Source organism: Talpa europaea (genome assembly GCF_964194135.1).
Source record: "Talpa europaea genome assembly, chromosome: 1".
NCBI lineage: Eukaryota > Metazoa > Chordata > Mammalia > Eulipotyphla > Talpidae > Talpa > Talpa europaea.
Genome location: NC_140073.1, coordinates 32890513 through 32914600, shown reverse-complemented (window position 1 = coordinate 32914600; position 24088 = coordinate 32890513). Strand labels below are relative to the sequence as shown.

The 24088-nt window shown below is 42.2% G+C and overlaps 1 protein-coding gene across 1 annotated transcript in view; it reads left to right on the top strand.

The window, feature by feature from the left end:
- Nucleotides 1-6403: 6403 nt before the first annotated feature.
- Nucleotides 6404-24088, top strand: part of TRIM66 (tripartite motif containing 66) — a gene marked incomplete at both ends in the record, with an annotated part of 47140 nt that continues 29455 nt past the window's right edge. Inside the window, 2 exons of the mRNA XM_084231526.1 lie at nucleotides 6404-6626; nucleotides 23949-24052. Coding sequence (XP_084087652.1) covers nucleotides 6404-6626; nucleotides 23949-24052 — 327 coding nt within the window. The remainder of the gene's footprint in view (nucleotides 6627-23948; nucleotides 24053-24088) is intronic.

The following is a 24088-nucleotide window of genomic DNA, read 5'->3' as shown; positions in this document are numbered from 1 at the left end:
TTTTCTTTTATTCAGATGCTTCTCCTCCCTAAGGCAGTTGTATGACTTCAGCATAAGGGTCATGTCAGGTTGATCAGGGTGGGTCAGTTACCCTAGGTCAACCAGCTCAGAGAGAGCACACAAAGCTGAGTTCTATATCAGCAGAGTTAAATAACAGCCAGACATTAAATGAATTCCTGCCAGGCACACAGGACATGGCCTTGGGCATGATCCCTAAGAGACCACCTTCTCTGTGACATCCCTTCTGAAGTAAAGCATAGCCTTGTGACATCTCAGGAGCTGGGTTTCCTGGAGAGTCAGGTCCTCAGAGATACCTGTGAAATGAGCAGAAGTAGGGTGATGCCAAGCAGTAGCCTGGTGAGGCAGGTAAATATGATGCTGACTTTTTTTGCTACCCCAAACCTTGCTCCACGGGGCCACCCTGAAGAGGGCCCTCATTGCCTCGCTTTCTTCCTTTCCTCTCTGGGTTCCTGAGTCCCTCTGCAGTCCTTGAGACAGCCACACAGTATGGCTGACCCAGCTTTGTTTTCTTGCTGAGCATCTTTAACTTTGGACGTTTGGAAATATGCTGCTTTCCTTTTTCAAGTAGAGGATAGTTAATTTAAGATGGAAAGAGCTGGCGTTTCTGTTTTTTCCTAAGTGAAAATTAAAAGAAAACTCAGAAATTCAAGTTTATTTCAGAAAGAATTAAAAAATATATAGGTAATAGAAAAGATAGTACAATAGTAAAGAACTTTTGAAAAACTATAAGAACAAACATCTCAAATCATAACACCCTACAATACTAATTTCATTTCTGAATATCACCTTTCAGTCCTTGTCTACATGGAGACATAGCTGTCTGCAAAACTGATCTTAGTATGCAAATCCTTTTGTATTCTGCTTTTCATTTGATACCATGACATTTTTCTATACCCAGTCTTCATGATTGTTATTTTTAACAGTTGAAGAGAAATTTATCTTCCGCTTCTACTGTAATTTACTAAGTCATTTTCTTGTATATTTTGTTTTCATCTTTTTATTCTTACTAGGTTCTTTGCTATTAGACATAGTGATGCAGTGAAGAATTGTGTATGGGTATGTAGTTTTTTTTCTTCTTCTGTTGTATAATTTGTCTAGGATCAATTCCCAGGAGTGAAATTGCTGGAGTATAGGGTATGAACATTTTTATAATTCATTTTATATTGCTATATATTTTTTCAAATGCATTGCACTACTCTATGCACCAGCAGCATGTATAGTTTCCAACTATATTTCAGCTTCACTAGGCACTGGGTTTTTTTTTGTTCTTGTTTGTTTTTTGTGGCCATAAGTCATCTGGAGATAAGATCCCTAGGACCACAGAGTTTTCTTCAGCAAAAGCAATATAACTTGAGGTTTAGGAATTTCTAGCAGTCTTTCCTTTCTCTGTTGAAAAGATTTTTAAAAATCTCATTGTACTGCCTAGCAGGTATATTCCTAGAGACTCAGTTGGAAGTTTGGATGGAAAACCTGATGTCGTTAAACTCAGAACAGCAAAATGTAAAAAGAGGAATTCTAGGATCTTTGAGGGCAGTTTACCCTATAGAGCAAAAATGAGAGGTGACTGTCTTAGGTATTTGTCTAGACAGAAATAATAAGTTTTAGTATAAGGTTTAGTTTTTTATCCATTAACCTTGAAGGCTACCATCTAGCTGAGTCCTGTAGGAGCCAGTAATCCATAGGAAAAGAATACACTGATTGTTTCTGCTTTGCACATGACGATGTAATTTCTCTGCTTGCTAAAAATGAATAAATAAAGACCTGTTGAGTCCCTCGGCAGAAGATACTTGCACCTCAAAAAAAAAAAAAAATCCTTATGTTTTAATTTAACTTCAGATGATAAAATTAGTGAAGAGAACAACACACCCTTGGGTTCATGTGCTACTTCAATTTTTTTTTACTGGCTGAATGATATTGAAAAAATAACCCAGGTTCTTTGAATCTTCCTTCTTTGGTCTGTGTAATGAAGAAATAAGATTCATTCGTTCATTTTACAAATCTTTATAAAGACAAAGTCCTGTCCTAGGACTGTGTCTAAAACAGAGAGTAAACAACTAAAAAAATAATTTATCCCCTTTAACAGAGTCTAGCAGAGATTGGGTGATCTCTCATTAGCTCCCTAAATTAATCTGTTCATTTTCTCTCTAAACTGAGTACTATTTCGATGATAACTTGTTATGTGTTGTCTGTGGGGAGAGTCTTTGAAAGTTTTGCTCCCCATGTGGCATGGAATGACTTGTTCTGTCATTACTTGGCAAGGCTAAAAAGTCCCTGTATTTTCTTTCTTTGAGACTTCGATGTGAAATGTCAAAAAGTGGTCATTTCTGAGGAAGTTTCCCTTCTTTTCAAATTTTCACTTGATGCTTCATTTGATTCTGGTTTCTCACAAAGTGGTGGCTGCTGGTACATTTTGTTGGACTCAGGATGTCTTCTGTTGTTTTGAAATTTAATTAGTTGCCAACATTTAAAAATTTAAATAAAAATTTGGATTTCTGGTGTTTTGAAAACTAAGATTTGGCAACAGTAGATCTACATTTTCTAGGTGGAAAGGTTCACTATTATATAGATTGCTAGGCTACCGTAAGTATTTGAGCTTGCTACCTTTGGCTAAAGAACATCCTGCTAAATTCAGCCCTCTCCACTTTCCCAGGAAAGGGAGATCATATGGCGAGGCAAGAGCTAAGTTATCATGACAAGCAACAGGAGGGAGGGAATAGAATAGGGGTATTTGACTTTCCCCCTGTATCCTCAGATCAGAGACTCATTGCTTAGCTGTGCCTTTGATTTAACCTTTGACCCTTGTAGAGATATGTCAGGTTTTTGTTTTTTTTTTAAAGATTTATTTATTCATGTGTACAAGAACCCGGTACAGGCCAGATGTGCAGGAGGGTAAGAGGATTCACCAGAGACAGAGCCAGGAACAGAACAGACAGACTAACTGAAATACATTGCTGAGGGGAATAGTGGGCAAGGCAGGAGAGGTCTGCCATGCCATGTGGGTATCTCTCCGGCTGGGCGGGATCTAACCCGCACTGCAGAGGCTGCGGACAGCTTCACAGCACTGCGCTCAATTGACTGCACCACCAGGGAGGCCCTATTTCAGTTGTTTTCTAAGTGAGAAATGAAATATTTATTTATATTCTTACACTGTGTAGTGAATTCTCTCCCACTAGTATTAGGAAGCCAATCTGAATTCCCAGGATTGTGTGAAGTGTGAGGTCCTTTTAGGGGGTCTACAAGGTCAAAATAATTTTCATAATAAAAAGATGTTCTTCACCCTTTCCACTAGCTTGTCATTTGCACCGATGATGCCAAAGCAATGGTGTGTAACACTGAGGGTGCAAGTTATTGTATTTTTCAATGCTAGACATTAGCTGTAGAAAGAAAAGACATGGAAAGAAAAAAGAAGGAAAAAAAAGTCAGTTTCACTTAAGAATGTTCATGATGAAAAGCGGTAAAAATTTTATTAAATTTCAAACTTTGAATATACATTTCTTTTTTTTTTAATTTTTTTTATAGAGGCATGTTATTTATTTATTTGTTTGTTTGTTTGTTTTGTTTATGCATGCACTGGGTACAGTCAGAAGCGCGGGAGGGTGAGAGAATTCACCAGAGCCAGAGCGGGGAGCAGAGCAGGCAGAAGGACCGAAGTACACTGCTGCGGGGAGCAGTGGGCAGCAGGAGAGGTCTGCGCGCCATGTGGGACCCTCCTCTGGTGGCCGGGGAGCAGCCGGGGATTGAACCGGCGCCGTAGAGCCTGCGGGCAGCTTTGCAACCCAGTGCTCAACCGCTGCGCCACCGGGGAGGCCCTGAATATACATTTCTTAATATTTGAAGTGAAGATATTGGCAGGAAGCAAAAGGCACTCCTGCTTGCATATCAAAGTGGGGAACTTCATTTGTGCTATTATTTAAGTTGCAAACTGAACTAGTTTTTTTTTTTTTTTTTTTTTTGGTAAAACTCCATTTTTACTTGAAAGGATAACTGACAGACAAACTGTGGTTAGCCAGAGTTCAGAATTTGGCAGATATTTTCTCAAAAATGAAATGAGCCTGTCACTTCAAGGGAAAAACTGATGATTTGTTGCCAATGGTAACTTTTTAGCTTAATTAAAAATTAGAATTCTGGTAAAATTATGGCTGCCTCCCTGAGTTTGACAACTTACTAATAGTTAAAAGACTTTTCTGATGAGATTAGGGGTGACTTTAAAAAATATGATTTTTTTTTATTATGTAATGAAATGCATCCATCACTATTTAAAATATTACAAAAGTCATTGAACCAGTATTTTCCAAATGACCAATGGTTGGTGTTATAAAATTATGCCTAGATAAAAGAGCAGTTCAAAGTAAAAAACAGAGCAGTGGGTTATAATGTATCAGGGTAGGGAAAGTTCATTGAGATAATTTCAGATTCCACATTACAACTACTCTTTAAGAAACTATAATTTTGAAATTATCAAAGAAAAATTTCCATAATTATCTGATAAGGTGATTAAAATATTCCTGTCTTTTCCAAGTGTATAGCTATGTGAGGCTGGATTTTCTTTGATACTTTGAAACAGACAACAGATAGCAAATTATTTGCATAAGTAGGTATGGGAGCTCAGGTATCTTCAATTAAGCCAGACATTAATGGAGTTAATTTCTTCCTAGAGAAGTATGTTATTTATGTTGACATGTATTAGCTTTATCATTTTTTAAAATGAATTAATATTTTAAAATTATCTGTTTTAATTTGTAAGATGGTACATAGCAGTACATATCACACATACAAACAAAATTTCTTTGGAGTGCTCAGTGATTAAAAAATATAATGAGGTTCCAAGACCAAAAAGTTAGATGTTCTTGAAGTCTGATGAAATAAAGTCAGCCACACTTAAATCTTGTAATAGAGACTATCTTCACTTTTATGGAGGTTGTTATGATATCTGTTCTCCAGGAAATAACTGCCCATAGAGCCCCAGGATGAGATAGAGGTAAAAAGTTCATCTGTTATTTTGTTTAGTGTTATTTGCTGGACCCCTAAGCCCAGCTTTTCCTAGCCCCATCACCATTCCTTTTCAGTGGGGTTGGTTCCCAAAGACTTTGAATTGATATAAAAGTTCTTTCAAATTTGCATAATTACAAGACACCAGATTTGAATTGAGATTTTCATTTTGTTTCTTAAATAAGTAAAAATATAACGCTTAGGTATAGTCCTTTTGCTCTTATGGGTACAAAATCAAATGCAATTTATAAATTAAAACAGAACTACAAAATCAAAATCAGCAAATTAATAATATTTCATGTGCAGATGACATGTTGTTAAACTATTTGCATGATGGCTTAAATGTGGCGCTCTTTGTTGTGGCTGAATTTGACAAATTTAAGCCACAATGATGATGGACCAATTTCTCCACCTCCTCCATTTACTACAAGTGTTGTGAAACACTCACAATCATGTGCCAAAATGTCCTTTAGACATCATGTGGTGAGAATGTATCACTTACATGCTAAGTCTGTCCCTTTTTCTTCTCATGAGCCTGAGATACAGCTTGATTTGAACTAGATCCTATGCTTATTAAACTGCCTCTAAAATATTATGGTGAATATAATACAGACTATTAATACTATAAAAAAACTCTTATCAGAGTGACGCACTAATTAAAAAAAAATTATTGGGAGAGGACTCATGAAAATATGTGTGTGGACCACAGACTGAGAAACATTTCAGTGACTATGGAATCTGAACTCAGATTGACCTGGATTTGAATTCAAGCTCTGCAATTACCATCTGTCTTTGTACAATTACCCAGCCTCTCTGAGCCTCAGTTACTAGGCCTGTTCCTCAAGGTTTTGTTTAATTTACATAAGTATCATATTCCCTGTCTTCAAGGGTGATTTGTGATGACTGAATAAAGAATACGAAGCACTTGGCATATGTGTTTTTAATAAACCCCTGTCCTTTGCTAAAAGAAAATCTTGGATCAAACTTTTCCACTAATAAAGAGAAACCCAGATAGTCGGGGACACTACTGAAGGCAAACAAACCCAGTAAGAAACATACAACCTAACTGATGCCTCCAGGCTTCATTTTTCACAGCAGAGATACTGGACTCTCGTGGGCCTCAGTGAAAGGGGTGAGGCTGTGTCCTGCTGCTGGACGTGAACCATCAGTTCTGGAGAGAAAAAATGGTCTAGAGTTTTGAGGCCTTGGTCTCTGAGTCTTCTCTGGCCTGTCCAGGAACTTCCCTCCCTACCAAAGAAGTGAATCACTCTGCTTTATGCTTCATTTGCAGGGGATGGAGCTAGCTCGCTCTACACGCTGCTTCACACCTGAGGATATCTGTGGAAAAGCCCTGGTCCTGAGCCCGCCCCCAGCACCGGGTATAGGCATGAATATGGGCGTGAGCTTGATGGGGCTGCCACCAGTTGGCCAGAAACACTGCCCTAGAAGTGGACAGATGAAAGCTGTGGTACTGACCTGCTCATTGTGCCGAAAGGACCTGCAAAATTTGGGTGCTTGGCTCCTCCCCTGCCAGCATTTACTCTGTAAGAACTGTTTCCAGGGCTTGAGCCAGGAGCTCAGGCAGGGTGCCAAGGCTCATGGGACTGCCCCTAATGGTGAGTAGAAGAGCACCACAGGTTCACCTCCTCCTACATACAGGTCTTTTCCCGTTTCCTAGTAACTGAATTTCAGGTGTAGAAAGAATCAGAATTTAAATGCCTGAGGGACACTCCATTGTTGAAAGCAACTCTTTGGGGAATCTGTGAGACAAAGCAAATCCTCTTGATGCCTAATATATCTGTTTTGTAAACTGGAATGTTTCATGTTGGGATTTCCGTAAATTGGTGGCAGGCTAGGAAACTTGGGAAGGTTTTGATTCAAGGTTTGACTGATTCCCCAGATGGAGAGGGTGTTCATACAACTTCCGAGGCGGGCAGAAAATAGCTGGGCTCCTAGGGTTGGTCAGGAATGGATAGATTATGAACAGAATCACACTGATTATTCAACCATACACATCTAAAGTGGTGCTCAGCAGAGAGGAGCCTGTGTCTTGCTCCTGAATGTCAGGTTTCCTAGGAAACAATCTTATTGAGAACTGTGAAGTCCTTGGAGACAGGAACCATGTTCCTTCATTTCAGTGGTCTAGCAAAGGGCTTGTAACAGAGGGGCAGTGAGTATCTATCAAATGAACTTGTAGCATGAGAAAGTCAAATAAATTGGCAGCGTTTAGAAATATTGCTTTTGTTTTGTTCTTTGCAGTATTTTCAAAGTGATTTGTAGTGCAGGTCTAGGCTCTCTTTGAGGCACTGTGGCTAAGAGTGGGCTTTAGAACTGCATTTTGAGCTAACACTTGGGCAAGTTACCTAGGCCCTCTGAGTCTCTTTTGAGAGTTTGGAGCACAGAAAAGAGATGGTCTAGTTTGATTTTTAAAATTAATATCTGAATTTTAAATGTAGCTTAAACTTGATTCTTCCTTAAGCTTTTCATTGGAATTTACAAATCTTATTCTATTTATAAATCCAGCATCTATTAAAAGATCTTTTGTTAATATTTGAACATATTTATAAACTTAGTTAATATTCACTTTTATAAATTAAATGTATTTTATTTATTTATTTTTAAAGATTTATTTTATTTATTTATACAAGCACTGGGTACAGTCAGAAGCGCGGGAGGGTGAGAGAATTCACCAGAGCCAGAGCAGGGAGCAGAGCAGGCAGAAGAACTGAAGTACACTGCTGAGGGGAGCAGCGGGCCACAAGAGAGGTCTGCGCGCCATGTGGGACCCTCCTCTGGTGGCCGGGGAGCAGCCGGGGATCGAACCGGCGCTGCAGAGGCTGCGGGCAGCTTCGCAACCCAGTGCTCAACCGCTGCGCCACCGGGGAGGCCCTATTTTATTTTTTTTGAGTAGTCAGTTGCCTAGCAAATAAGAATTTAAAGAACTTAAAGAACTCTCGAAAATATAGTAACTTAAATTTTTAAGTATTGTGAATCTTAAAACATGTCTTGAAAGTTCTAGCACTATTGAATTAATATCCAGAATATATAAAGAACTCCCACAATGCAAACAATACAAAATAAACAACCCAATTAAAAGTGGACAAAGGACTTGAATACACATTTCTCTAAACAAGATACAAAATGCACAATAAGCACATGAAAATATGTTCAATATCATTAACTATCAGGAAATACACATTAAACCCACAATGAGATATCACCTCATATCACACACCTATTAAAAATCAACAACACAGAAAGTATCAACTGTTGGTAAGGATGTGGTGAAGAAATCATTGTCCTTGTACACTGTTGGTAGAACTATAAAATGGTGTAGTCACTGTGGAAATCAGTGTGGTAGCTCTTGAAAATTCAATTGCTTTATCATCCAACAATTCCACTTCTGGGAGTTAGTAGCATTATTTTCAATAACCTAAAGGTGGAAGCAACACAAGTGTCCCTCAACAAGTGAATGGATAAACAAAATGCAGTATATACATACAATTGAGTGTTACTTAGCCTTAATAAGGAAATTCTGGCATCTGCTACAATATGAATAAATCTTGAGAATATAATACTAAATGAAATAAGCCAGTCACAAAAGGACAAATATTCTATGATTCCACTTACGTGAATTACCCGGAGTGGTCAAATTCATAGAGATAGAAAGTAGAATGGGGGACCTCCCTGGTGGCGCAAGGGGTTAAGAACAGCACTATGAAGCAATCCGCAGCCTCTGCAGCATGAGTTCCATCCCCGCCCAGCCAGGGAGCAACCCACATGGCGAAGCAGACCTCTCCTGTCTCACCCGCTGCTCCCCTCAGCAGTGTGTTTCAGTTAGTCTGCCTGTTCTGTTCCTCACTCTGTCTCTGGTGAATCCTCTCACCCCCCACCCCAACAGTGCCTCTGCCCTGTACCCCAGCTCTTGTATGCATAAATAAATACATATTTTAAAAAAAAGTAGAATGGTTATTGTTAAGGAGTTGAAGGGAAGGAGGACTGGGGATTTGTGTTTAATGTTATAGAGTGTCAGTTTTGCACATTTTTAGTCAGGTTATTTTTGGGTTTTTTTGGTAGAAGTGCTTTATATATTTTGGATACTAGATGCATATCAGATATATAATTTGGAAATATTTTCTCCTAATCCTTAAATTGCATTTTCATTCTGTTGGGAGGCTTCTTTTATGCAAAAGAATTTAAAATTTTGATAAGTCCAACTTTTTTTTTCTTTTGATATAACATTTGGTATCTTTGCTTCTACCTTTTGGTTATCACAAATAGTGCTGCTATGTACATATGCTGCTGGGTGTACAAATATCTGTTTGAGTCCTTGATTTCAATTCTTTTGGGTGTATAGTTAGAAGTGGTATTGCTCGATCATATGGCAATTGTATTCTTAATTTCTTGAGAAACTGCTATCCTGATTTCCACAGTGGTTACACTTTTTTTTTTTTAAAGATTTATTTATTTATGCATACAAGAGCTGGGGTACAGGCCAGAAGTGTGTGTTGGGGGGTGAGAGGATTCACCAGAGACAGTGGGGAACAGAACAGGCAGATTGACAGAAGTACACTGCTGAGGGGAGCAGCGGGAGAGTCAGGAGAGGTCTGCTGCGCCATGTGGGTGCTCCCTGGCCTGTCAGGGGTCAAACTTGTGCTGCAGAGGTTGTGGACAGCTTTATAGATTGCGTCTTAACCCCTTGTGCCACCACGGAGGCCCTATTTTGTTTCTTAAAGATTTATTTTATTTATACAAGAGCTGGGGTACAGGTCAGAGGTGCGGGAGGGTGAGATAATTCACCAGGACAGAGCGGGGAACAGAATAGGTAGACCAACTGAAATACACTGCTGAGGGTAGTAACAGGCAAGACAGGAGAGGTCTGCCGTGCCTTATGGGCATCTCCCTGACCAGCTGGGAATTGAATTGGTGCTGCAGAGGCTGCAGACAGCTTCACAGCGCTGCGCTCAACCTGCTCCGCCACTGGGGAGGTCCCAGTGGCTACACTATTTTATATTCCCACCAACAGTGCACAAGGATTCCAATATTAGCATCTTTGGAAAATCCATTGTCATGAAGCTTTCCCCTTAAGCTTTCTTCTAAGAGTTTTATAGTTAGGTCTTTATCTCACTTAAGATTTTAAACATGAATTAATTTAACCATGCCTCAAGACTTGCTTGACTCTAGAGTCAGAAAACAAAATTCATGCTAATGACAATTAGAATCAGTGTTTGTTGCCAAGTTATTCTGAGTATAAGTAAGGATGAAAGCGTGCGCTTTGGTATAAATATACCTGGGCATCTAAGTATGTGTCCTCATCTGCCTGCCTCTTACTAATGGTATACATTTAGCAGAAGAGAAGCAGAATAAAAAAGCAAAAATTGAATACCTGTACTCAAATAATGTTATTTACACTTGAACCTCTAATTAAAATATTATAAAACTGAGAGGCAATTGCTAAGTATGAGAAATTGAATAAGGATTTGGTTTTGTTTACCAAAACTCAAACACACACAGAGACAATAATTGTGTAGCTTGGGCAAATTTACAGATATTTTTTGCCTATAAAATGGGCATGATGATAATAGTGATTAATTCATAGAATTGTTATAAAAATTACATGAAAGCATGCACACACAGAGAAAGTGGATCAGGTGGAACACAATCGTGTAAGCATATTCCCAGTAACCACCAGGACCTAATTTATTTTAGAGGGGCCACTTATAAGTATAACTCATTCAAGTCAAAAACGGGTTAACAGTGGTGACTTTGATCACTAAAAAGAGGATTAAAGCTATTCTCCTTGATGCTGAATTTCTTGAATATTTCTGATTTTAACTTGGAGTTAACAATGAGTTTCATATTAAAACTCAGTTTTATTTTGACTTTACTTATCTGAGCCCACATTTGAAAAAGTAAGCATTTCAAACACACACACACACTCACACACACATGTACATGCACATGCACACACACACACAGAGAGACAATATTGTTTAGATATAGCTTGCGAAGTTTACAGACATTTCTTGCCTGTAAAATGGAAATGATGATAGTAGTGATTAACTTACAGGATTGTTATGAAAATTAGATGAAAGCATACACAAAGAAGCATTTTGTATTATAGCCAAGAGATTAAGAAATGTGGAAAAATATTATTTTAGAACTCATCAAATTGAGTTCTAAATCAAACAAAAATCTGTTTTTTTTCCTGAAGGCAAAACGTGTTTGATTTGGAAGGCAGCTGTGCTCATCACTATACCACCAACACCTCTCAAATATTTTTGATTTGGAACCTAGGAGGCAATTTCTTGAAAAGGTGGCATCGTATTCTTTAGGTGTGTCTGAAGATTTGGCTAGGCCATTGTTATCTTCCACTTTTGCGTTTATGGATGAAGAGTGCAATAAATTTCCTCTACTACTCAGTGATGGTGTGTGGTACTTGTTGGTTTGTGTGACTGAGCCTTCACAGGTATTTACTGACTATATGTCAGGCCTTGTGGTATTTAGGGTGCAGGGATGGAAAGACAGGGCCCTTGCCTTTGAGGAACTCATATTTGATTGAAGGACTGGTCAATAAATATATCATAAAAATACAGAATAGTAAGGAGACAAAGAGAAGATGGTTTAAAATTTGGATGAAGGATCAATAGCTCTGGAAAGTTTCTCCATGTACCCAGACTGGTGGATATTACCTGCTCACGGAAGGTTTTATGAAGGACTATAAGAAGGGCCCCAAAATGAGTTGTCTGCTGAAAAGTAGAGCTGTCACTTATCTCTGAAGTATCTAGTGAGTTTCCCAATACCTGAACTTAGATTTCTGGTCTATACTTTGAGAAGTGATGCTTTGGGAGTATGGTTCTTCAGGATGAGCTTTTTGCACTGCTACTTTATCCGACAGAGTAGGAACACAGATTTACTAAAAGGCTTATTCTCTTTCTGCCAGTCTGGGTTTTCTGAAAGTGAAATGTGGGAGCAGGTAGAGAGTTGGCAGGTGAGATGGGTAAAGGTTGAAGGATATATGGGTCCCTAGCTTCAATGCCTCCAACCAGATGGGACCACATTGCATGGGGGTAAGCCCATGAAAAAAATCTATTTCTCTTCATGGCTGGGGAAGAGATGAGCAGTTGTGTTGAAAGGAAGAGAGGCTGTGCCTGGGCTCAGGTTCTGTCCAGCTGACTTTAACCCCTCCATTGAGCCTCCCTAGGCCTGAATTCTAGCACTGGGACTCAGAACTGAGGGGAGCAGCTGAGATGGACATCCCACTCAACTGGGCTGTGCCTTTATTTTCTATAACCTCACAGCCTAGCACATAGCCAGATAAAGGATGGGGTGAGGGGTGGCCTTTGTGAATATTTAGTGAGAAAAAGATTAAATCAGTAAATCCACAAAGATCTCCCATAACTCTTGCTTGGAAGGAAGGCTTTTTTCACTTGTGATGCTTCCCATTTCCATTCCTCAGGTCAGAGGTACAAACACATTTATCAAGCACCTACTGGTTGGCATACACTGTGCTAGGCCTGTATCGTCTCTAAACTTCACAATAACCCTGTAAAGTAGGTTTTATTCCCATTTTACAGATGAGAAATCTGGGGGTTGTAATTTTGTAATATCTAAGACTTAGCAACTACTAAGTGTCAGGTTAAGTTAAATTCAAGTTCTCATGTCATCAAAGCTTATGGACTTGCATTACGGCACTTTGCTCAAGGACCGTTTCCATGCGCACCTGGAATTACTGAACTGGTGGGGAAACTCCATAAAGAATTTCTGAGAAAAGAACCAATCCTGCAGCCAGGGCCATCAGGTGCAATTCTTAATTAATGCAGTCTCAGGCAAGATGAGACTCTTGCAAATCTAGCACACTGGGAAATGGGTGTGCATCAGGTCTCAGACTCTGCGGATGCCAGCTGGGCAAGGAGTTCAAAAGCTTATGATGGGGACCAGAACAAAGACAGTGGTGTACTGCATACTCCATGGTGTAGCCAGGCAGTAGGATGACTGGAGCTGCAGGCTTTGTACAGAAAAGGTGGGTATTGGAAATGTCAAGCAGCCAATTCTTATTTTCAACTAATGAGAATATCTGCTTGGGACTATTTGATTTTAAGCCTAATTAAAATGGTCTCAGGGCAAATTCTATCTGGAAAGTTGGGCATTGAGTCCCAACATTTATAAATAAATAAATGTAGCAAGCTTTGAAGGAAGCTGGCATGCCTGAAAGTGACATTTACCATGTGCTGGATTTGTCTTCCAAATTCTTAGGTCTCTTATGGTTCTATTTGTTGTTTTAGGGGAGAAAGGCAATTAGTAGGATATATCCTTTCCCATGTAAATAAGAGGAACATTATTATTTTTCTTCAAATCTACTAGGAAACAAATTCTGGCTGGAAGACCTTGATCCTAAGATTTAAATTCCAGAATCTACGTGTTTAGCATCTTGCTTTTCTCATCATCAGTGTGGATGATGCAGTAGAAATGTGGGTAGAACCGTGGTCTAGAAGTCATAACGCCTGGAACTAGGTCTTACCCTGACTAATTGGGCGATACTGGGTCTTCTTTGGCTTTCAGGGCTGGACTTGAAGAGCTCTAAGAACACCAAGTATACACGAAACCTCATGCTTTTTGAAACTAGTGACAGGTGACAGATTATTCCCTATAAACTACAAATGCTGAAAGGGGGAGTAATCTCTGTCCCTCAGTGGGCAGGCCTTGGGGCTTTGGGAAGATCCAAAGAGAGGGCACTGATGCAAGATGCTACAACCTCAGAGTCAGAGAGGGAAATGACTCCTATCTTAATGAGCACCTCAGCTGGAGGGGCTCTAATAGCCTGGGGTGAGAGTGGGAGGCAGTGGGTGGGATCTCAGCTTCAGGAGTCTGGCAGGTGAGGTGACTGCTGTTTGCTCGTTTCAGGTGCTGAACAGTGAGTGTGTCCAGCCTTGTGGGGTCTGTGGTGGGCAGTGGGCCAAGTCTCCCAGGTGGAGGGTGGACCTGCTGAGCTGGGATGAGCTGGGTGTGCAGCAGGTGCAGAAGCTAGAGCTTCGGAGCCCTATCATCAGGATGGCTTTTTGGTTCATGAACAGTTTCCTCACCTTAATTGGCTCTCTAGGGCCCTGGGAGTAGCGCTGGCACCTCAGAACAGTACCTGTTACTGGGAGAGCAATTCCCCTGGGAATGGGAGGGAGGCAGCTTGTGTTTGGGGGGATGTGCTTGCTGCTGCCAGTGTTACTTGGAAGGTTATAGCTAGAACAAATTTGCTGAGAGGGAGTTAGAGGTAGTTGTTATTGATGGCCCTGGTCTGGGCCTCTTGTCTGCTGGAACTCTCTCATTCACATGAGGCCAGCGATAGTTGACTGTTGTGGAGACCAGCAGTAGGAAAGACCCTTATCTCTAAGCCCTCATTGCATAAATAGGGCATTAGAAGTCCAGAAAAGTCTAGAATCCTGCTGAATGTCTTATAAGCGGCTACTTACAGAGCCAAAGAAGAAAAAAAAAGAAAGAAATCTAGCTTCCTTCCCTGCCAATCCAGGACTTGCCTGAACTTGAGGGCCAGTAGGAACTGCAAACCTCCCACAGTGTGCTGTCTTTGGTTCCCCCACCATTGGAAATGAGGACACTGGTTTTGCATGGAGAGTGTCAGTACATCAGTCCATAAATTGACTCTTGAGGTTTGAAGTGAAGAGGGATAGAGGTGCCATTCTATCAGATGATGTGAGCCTGTTCTCATCCTACCTATACCTTCCTCGTACCACTGTGGGTAATTTCTTGCCACAGTAAGTTTGTTTCATAATGGGCTGACTCCTGAGCATGGGTTCTGAAGATCATGGACTGTCCATCCCCAGCCTCAGCTGATCACCTGGCTCTCATGACCAGATTCTGATTCCTGGCTTAGGTGCTGCCTGGCCTTGCCCTATAGTCCCTGGGTACTCCTGCCATACCTTACTTCACCTATTGCCTCTGTGAGTTATCTTCCCAAAACGTCTAGCATCAACCCTAATCACTTCTTTATTCTGGGCCTGCATTTTTGCCAACTAAAGACTCCCAATTAGTTGCAGTTCAGAAAAGAAGTAGCCTGGTCTTCAAGGTTCTTCCCAGTCTGGCCCCAAACTAATTTTAGAGCCACATCTCCTATTCCTCTACATGTGCTGGCCTTACCAGTGTTCCCCCAAGAAACCTCACATTTTGACTTCAGTAGTTCTCTGTTTATGATTTTCCTTCTTCCTGAAATGACCTTTTCTTGTTAGCAATATCCTACTCAAACTGCTCAAATGTGATCCAGTTGTGAAAACTACAGTATTCAGATCGGGGTTGACTTGGGAACAAGCAGGACACCCATTACCAGAACTGAACTTCAAAGGGCGAAGCTAGGACAATTTAAGTAGCTATTGCTTTAGACTTGGAATCAGCAAATGTTTCTTGTAATGAGAGAGACAGTAAATATTTTGGACTTTGCCTGTCATATAGATTCTGTCATAACTGTTCTATCATTGCAGCATGAAAGCCACTATAGATACTATGGAAATGAAGGGGCATGACTGTGTTCCAGTAAAACTTTATTTCCAAAAGCAGGTGGGCTATAGTTTAGACTCTGTCTGGAGAAATTGGGTAGATTTGATTGGGACGGCAGGATGGGTAGGGATTACCAATTAGAAATAACTATGCAGAAGCCAGAAAAATATGGAAAGGAATCACAGGTAGGGAATAGTGTTAGGACGAGGTACATGGATAAAAAAAGGCAGTGGGAACAGGAGACTGGGATAAAGGATTGCTTGAATGAGAGAATTGGGAGATGAGACCTGGAAGAGAAATTTAGTACCAAACTGAATGGTCTCGATCAATTTAGACTATTCCATAGGACAGTGAGAATCATTGAAGATTTTGGCCAGTGGAATATGATCAATTTTGTATTTTTAAAAAGTCGTTCTGGGAAACCTGCTAAAAATACTGATTCCTGATCCCACACCCATACTCCAGAGGTTTGGATTTGGTAGACTTAGGACCTGTAACAAACCCTCCAAATTTGGGGAAGTGGTCCAGGCAAGGCAGGTTGAGGCTTGATCTTATTTGCCTTTTTTTTAGATTTATTTTTATTTATTTATGCATACAAGAACTGGGTTAGGCCAAAGGTATGTGTTTGGGAAGGGTGAGAGGGGTGAGAGGATTCATCAGAGACAGAGTGGGAGCAGAATAGGTAGATGTACTGAAATACACTGCTGAGGGGATCAACAGGTGAGACAGAAGAGGTCTGTTGCACCATGTGGGTTAGTTCTGTGACCGGGGATCAAACTCATGCCACAGTGGTTGGTGATAGCTTGATAGTGCTGAGCCTTTAACCCCTGTGCCACCAGGGAGACCCCTATTTGCTTCTTTTTCTTCACATACTACCACTACCCCCAACATCATTTTGGTCATATCCCACTGGTTCTTTTTGAAACATCTCTCCTGTCCCTTTTCCATTTCTACCTTCATTCAGGATTCCATTAATGCTCAACTAGACAAACCTCCACCCTGATCCCCCTACCTCTAGTCCATCAAGATAAGTCCAGCTCTGTCATTCTCCAGAGTTTTGTGGGGGCTGCCTTTGCATTTAGCATAAAGGTCAAGCTCCTTTGCTTAGCACTCAGGGCCCTTTGGGAGCTTACTCTCCTGCCAATCTTTCCAAGCTTGTTCCCTGCCACTCCCCCTTTATGCCGTGCTCTGTGCTCCTGCATTTATCTGGTACTTGTAGTCATGCCCCATCCTAATGTTTTTCCTCCATCACGACCCTGTTTTTCTTTTCCTTTTTTCTCCCCTCTTGTCTGCGACTGTATCTCCCTGAGGAACAGAGTTAGCTGCCAAGGGACACCTCCCAGGACCTTTGTGCATCGTAAATGTGTGTCTTCTCCATCTGAAGTCTTAATCCTCTGCTTGTGACGGACAATTGGTCACTATGGCAACTGACTATGACGTCACAGGATAAGGACTTCAGGTGAAGTGGCAGGAGCAGGTGAGTGTGTAGGAGAGAGATTTTAATGTCTGTTGAAAGCCCTCCCCCACCCCACCCCCACACCTTCCGTCAGTGCTGGGGGCATAGAGGGATGTCTTGGGCTCCTGCTGATTTTTAAAATGATGCGGTGAGAGTGTGTGCCTGGCATCTGCGTGCTGCAGCAGTGTGGGGCTGACAGAGTGTGTCAACTTGAGCTCTGGCTGTGCAGGCACCGCTGCTGCGTGAGCCTGTTATTCCATTCTGGATTGCTATTTTGATACCCAGATTGCATCATTCTTCCTACGTATAAACAGGGGGTCCCCAGGGCCCTGCAGCTACTCACTTCTCCACCAACACTGTTGTTGTGATGAGCTCTATTTAAATGAGCTGCCGGATCGGGGCAGGTTCCAGCCACACATGAGCACTGTCATTTTGGGGAACATGGAGGGCTGAAGGATTTTTGGATCGAGTCCTAAAAAGCTGAGAGTGATGGCCTCCTGAGCTGTGCAGAGGGCGACAGAGCTAGTTCCTGAAAGTTGAAAATCTCGTTTTCTTCCTTCTGAGCTTCTATTCCGAGGCACCCAGAGGATTAGGAAGGAGATGCAGCTAGGAAGAGAGTCGCCTCTTTGAGGTCTCCCTCTTGCTGTTCAGTTTGGGAAAATTGCTGCAGAGCTTCGAGATAAACAGGAACAGGAGGAGTCAACCAAGCCCTTTCTTACAGGAGCATCTCAGGTGAGCTGGAGAAATGCATCCCTGGCTGAGGATGCATCAGAGAGAGGAGGAGAGGATCTAGGCTGCTCCCCCAACCCCACCCAGTACCCAGCTCCCCAAGGCAGAGGCCCTGCAGCTGCAGTGTGCAGGGTGGGTGTTCCTGGGTGCTTGATAAGCACCATCCTCTGGGACCTGTGGTGGTCTCACCTGTCGCTCTTCTGACTTCTCTCCCAGGTGTTGCTCTAATCACAGGGCAGCAGGGGCCACAGGTAAGCCTGCTGGCAGCCAGGGGCAGGAGCCACAGTCACTTTAGGATGGAAATCTCTTTCTAGCAGGAGCTGGGCATCTGGGGGAGATGGTGCAACATGTTTCTTGAAGGAGGTGCTGCTGTGGGGTCTGAACTAGAGTAAGGCTTTAGGGACTGTGTGGTGGGATTCTTAGCTGATGCCCCATGCTCATGGTGGCTGCTCTTGGGTGGGAGGGCAGGAATGGTTAGTGAGGATGGCCAGCCTGCCAAAAGGATTTCTTCTTGCTTAGTGACTGACAGAAACATAAGGAGATAGACTGTCTTACTTTGACTGCAGAGGTAATTGGGATTGCTGAGTGGTTCAAAGTACCACAGGGCTCTGAGGTTTTGACCTAAGTCCCTCTCTGTCTCTCTGTCTCTCTCTGTCTCTCTGGGTTGCCATGTAACCATTTGTATGGTGAGAAAATTGGCTAGATGAACAGTTGAAAAGCTAATGTGTGAGCCAGGTCTGTCCAGCTTTGGTTTACAGGTGAGAACTGGTAGAGGAGCATCAGGCTGCTTCGGAGGATGCCTCTGCTCTCTTGGAGTTAGAGCTTGGGTGTCAGCTATAGAGTTTCACAAACAGGAGCTAGAAAGAAGGGCTTTTTAACCCTCAGAGGGTTGCTTATGTGCCTGAGTGTATGTGTCCCTTTATGGGGGCAACCTGACCCACTTCCAGCTTTCAGAGGGTGGTCTTCGGATTTCTCTCCCACACCAGCCTCCTAGTAATCAGGTTGTGTGGGTGCTGCTATTTATGTGGACTAAAGGGTGGACTACCTAGTCTTGACCCCCTTTCTTGCTACCTTACTGAGTCATGGCCTCACACACTTTCTAGGCCCCAGAAGCAGTCATCATGGTACCAAAGCTCAGGCTGCACCCTAAGCCTGTTCATGGGTTCTTCTGTAGAGTGGGGAGTTAGGGGAGGAAAAATGTATCTCCAGCTCACCACCATTCCCCACTGTACCTAGGGATCAGGATACTATTCTGTCTGTTGGGTAGTTGTCCTTTGTTGTATTAGAGGGAAAATACATCACAGTGATATGCTTAACTTCATAGTATCTTAACTTCTTAGCATCTTTAAAACTGGGTGAGCCTGCAGTATCAAAGACAACCTCACTATCACTCTTGTCAGCAAGTCAGGGGACAGGTGGCTGAGGGGAGGCCTGGATTTAACAGCTCATCTTGTCTGAAAAAAGCAGAGATGGAGAATCATGGCATGTTGCAAGCAGATCTCGGGGAAGCTGTGGGGCCCAGCAGACTGGGCAAACCTCAGCAGCCTGATACAGGGAACAGAGCTATGAAGCTTGGCCACGGGGGTAAGGGGTTCCCCTCTAAGGGTGGTCCTCAAACTTGGTTGTACGTTGTAATCACCTGGGGAATTAAAAAAAAAAAAAAACACTGGTGCCTAGATTCCTCTTCCTGAAATTCTGATTTAATTGATAATGGGATATGGACTAAACATCAGAATATTTAGAAGCATCCCATATGATTAAAATGTTAAAAAATATGAGAACCACTGCCCCCAGATTTTTTTCCTTCAGGCCAAAAAGCTCCATTTCACTTCCCTTTCTCAAAGATCTCATTTCTTAAAACTTTAAGCACAGGTAGGATTGGCTTCCAACTCCTACTGGATTCCAGAGCAGGCCACCATTAGAGTCTGATCATTATCATAGAATATTTTCTTATAATCAAATTATCTAGTTAATTAGAGGAAAATTACTTTGTTATAGACACTTGAATTAGAAGCATAGCATAGTAGAAAGGACTGGATTTTAGAGGCAGACAGACTTGTGTTCCAATAATAGTTCTGCCGTTGCTTTGTACAATCTTTGAACTTCAGTTTCTGCACCTGTGAAATGGGGATGGTACCTTTCAGAGGTGGCTTGATGATTAAATGAGATAGCACATGTAAGGTGTCTGGTTCAGGGACTGGTGGTAAAAGAATAATTTGTCCCACACCTCCTGGGGACCAAAAGTACTCACTCTTGTGACAGATGGACTGAACATGCTCAGCTTTCAGAGCTCCTCTTCTGGGCCCTCAGGTCTCCAGGAGCACCTCTGGTGCCTGTGACTTCTTCGTTCTGGAAATAGAAGCCTCGCTTCTTCAGGGAATGGTTGTGTGGCTTTGGGTCTTGGCTAACTATTTCTCAGAATTGATGTCTTGGTATCTGAAATAAAAGCTGAAATGAAAGCTTGATTAATTCAAATAGGGAAAAAATGTATTTCAATAATTTTGTGTAATATGTGATTTAATTATGTGTTCATAACCAAGTTAATGTTAAATATTATAAGTAGATGGTCAGTGGTTTTACATACATCTGTAGCCCTAAGAGTTTGTGTATTCCAATTGTCTAAATTAAGACTTTGTTTTGTATCCACACTGAAAAAGGGGACACCTCTTAAAAAAAGTTCAAGCCTGACGGTGGCTAGGGACCTTTTGAAGGTAAGACACAAATTTCTGGACAAAAGTATTATGAGGGCCTCCCTGGTGGCGCAGGGAGTTGAGCACTGCACTGTGAGGCAGTCTGCAGCCTCTGCAGCACGAGTTCGATCCCCGGCTGGCCAGGGAGAAACCCACATGGCGAGGCAGACCTCTCCTCTCTCGCCCACTGCTCCCCTCAGCAGTGTATTTCAGTCAGTCTCTCTGTTCTGTTCCCCACTCTGTCTCTGGTTGATCCTCTCACCACCACCCCCCTGCCCCCATCTCTGGCCTGTGCCCCAGCTCTTGTATGCATAAATGAATAAATCTTAAAAAAAAAAAAAGTATTATGACTAAAAGAGAGCACCTGTCCTCTGTGTCCACTCTGGGCCCCACAGCCTCCCTGGGACGTGCCAAAGCTCTCCATCTCTGTTGCCTGTTGCAGCAGCCCCTCTTCAGATGAGATGAGCTGTTAAATCCAGGCCTCCCCTCAGCCACCTGTTCCCTGACTTCCTCACAAGGGAGTATTCAGGTTGCTGTTTGACTGTCGGTCCCTTCCATCTTGCCCAGGGATTATCTCTAAGACTGACTGCAGTGGGTAGAGGAAAAGTGCTCTTCCCTATTCCCCTGCTCTTCCTAGTTCCTTCATTTAAAGGATATAGGAAGTGAGATTCAGAGAAAGAGGGTGACTTACCTAAGGTTACACACATAGTTCCAGTCCTGGTTCTGGAACCCACTTCTCCTAGTTCATAGCCTTTTTGAAGCACCATACCTCTGCTGCAGATTACTCATAATTCCTTTAACATCCTGGGCTGGCTTCCCCATCACTCTGAAAACCCCCAGATGTCTTCTTACTTCTTTCCATGGCTGTGAGTGCAAAAAATGCACAAGAAATATCCCATCCCCAAACTTGTCCAATCTTCAAAAAATCCTCTAGTGCGATTTTCTTTAGCAGCAAATGTGGATTGTTTTTGTGTGCAACATATGACTGTATAGTTAAAATGCAGTGTAATATGTATTCTATTAGAAGGACATTGAGGGTGCTGTGGGAACCCAGAAGAGGGAATAATTAAGCCATTCTGAGGGAAATTAACCCTGCTTCTCAAATGTGGAACATTTGAATAGGCTTGAAAGTACGAAATGGGAGTTTATTTTAAAAGGAGAACAAAAAAATATTTTGGGGAGAGGGGATGGCATTTTTATAAGCACAGAGTTATGCAAAAGTTCGATGTATTTAGGAGATAGCAGAGTTATTTGGCATGACAAAGGACATATAGGATGTATGATATATGAAGCTAGAGATGAGACCGGAGAGATAAGGCCAACTTGGGGAGGATCTTGAATACCAAGCTGAGAATTTTTGACCTTTATGGCCTTGAAGGAGTAGAGGGTGTGTGATGAGACCTTGTCTGATCTCTTTAATTATTTATTATGCTAATAAGACCATGTTATTATGACTAATGTTTGGACATCTGGTACCAGGGAGTCAAAAGCCTTATGGAAATTATTTTCAATAATTAGAGCAGCATTTCAGTCCTAGGAGTAGATAATGAAGCCAAGTGGAAAGGAGGGACAGTCACCTGATTTTCCTGGATGGCTTTACCTGTAGAGAAGAGAGCATCCTTCTCCACCTCTGGCCATTATTCTTAACAGGCAGGGGTACATCTAGGAGATTCTAGATCTAGCTCTGTCATTAAAGAACATTGCTCACAAAGGCAGAGGGAAGTTTTTTTTCAGAGGAGGTCAGAGAAGGAAGAGTATTGAACTATTATTTTGTATGATTTTGATTTTTCAAGCATATATGAGTTAGCTTTTATGGCATAATAAACTACTCCACACTTAATGGTTAAAACAACAACTTAACTCTAGTGTATGAGTCTACAGGTCTGCAGTTTGGCTTGGGATTCACTCTGGGTGCTGCTCTGGGCTAGCCAGGCTGGGCTAATCTTGGCTATGCTCATGCCTGTGTCTGTGCAGCTGGTGGGTCAGTGGGGCTCACTGGTTTATGGTGGGACACCTGAGACAAAAGAAGCTTCTCTCTCTACATGGTCTCATTTTTCAGCAAGCTAACTTGGAGTTGTTCACACGCCAGCCTTTGAGTTCTGATAGTCAGAGCAGAATCATACAAAGTCACTTGAGGTCTGGGCTCAGGACTTGTTCATTGTCACTTTTGTTGTTCTGTTGGCCAAAGCAGGTGATAGATAAGGCCAACCTGACTTCCACGTGTGAAGAATAGACTCCACCTTTCAATGGTTAGCATTGAAAGGGCATGGATACATGGAAGGGAAGAATGTGTGATCATTTTTCAATGTAACACTTAGATTATCTGACTTTCATCACCAAGGAGGGTTGATAATTGAGGCTGCTTTATCATAACTGGGATTTGAGGAATCTTTTGACTTGAGAATCAATAGTCATGTGCTTTCTGAAGTATTACCTCAGTGAATCCTCACAGCAACACTTACTTTCACTTTGTTTTACATACCAAAAAATGGGTCACAGAGGAGGTAAGTGAGATTGATGTATCCGAGGGGCCTTGGAGAGGACTGTACCAGTCCCTCCTGGAAGCGTCTCCTTTCCAGGGAAGCAGCAGTGAGAAGGGCCAGCCCCTTGGCCACAGGCACGTGGCTTCAGCCTAGACGCCAAGGATTGTCCTCTCCCGAAGGAGACGGACCTGTGGTTGCGAATTCAGCGTCCGGTCAACTGCCCGTGCGTGTCCATTGGTGTTTGACTGCAAATCCAGAGCAACTATCATTGTATCATTTTGATGAGGTGAAGCAGAGGAGACTGTGGTGGTCCTGCTTCATTCACTGTCATTGCCAGCCTCTCTTCCGTTGCTCCTCATCCCTGGGCTCCAGCACCCATCCCAGGCTAGCTGTTCTTGGGGTGGCTTGAAAAGAACTGTAATTTCCAGGTGGCAGTCTCATATATCTCCTCTGGGAATGAGGATAAGAGAAGATATTTTCAAGTGAAACATACGTGTATGTAGTGTACCCAACGTGGACCAGGTAGAGAAGGTTCGATAAAAGATCTTTGAGCCCCAGGAGTAGATTGAGAGATAATGGCTATATAAAGAGAAAAATACCTTCTAGATGAGCAGGCAGAGTCTTGCCTTTCTCTGGATAGAGCCTTCTTGAAGCTTTAGCTTTGAGATCTTAAAAGTAATTCTGCTATGTGGTAATCATAATGTCTGGCACTGTGCCACAGGCTAAACTGACCCTCTGGAACTCAGCCAGTAATGGAAGCTGACCCTTCAGGGCTGTAAAATCAAGAATAGGAGCAACAGAAAGGTCCTTAATTATCAGAACCTGCACAGGGTTGGGCCTGTAGTAGCATGGCTTGTGGGGAGGGGAGGATGATAGGGCCAGGTGAAGACAGAAGGGGATGGTCATGTCCAGAGACTATAGATGGTAAGTGCACACTGTGGCATCACATAGCGCTCATTTGGGCATAAAGTGGTATTGGCACGTACCTTGGTACTATGTGTTGGAATACCTAGTGTCTAGGCCTTGTGTTTCTTGTAATTGGCCATGTTTCTCTGACTCTGCTTTCTTTCCATCCCCCAGCGCTCATCATCTGTCCTGGGTGTAACCGAGTATACCTTACCAGGGATGTAACTGAACATGTTTTTCTAAAGTGTTTGTCTACTGCTCAATCCAAGATGGCCAGGGTAAGTCAGGACAAATAAAGAAACAGCTGATCCTTT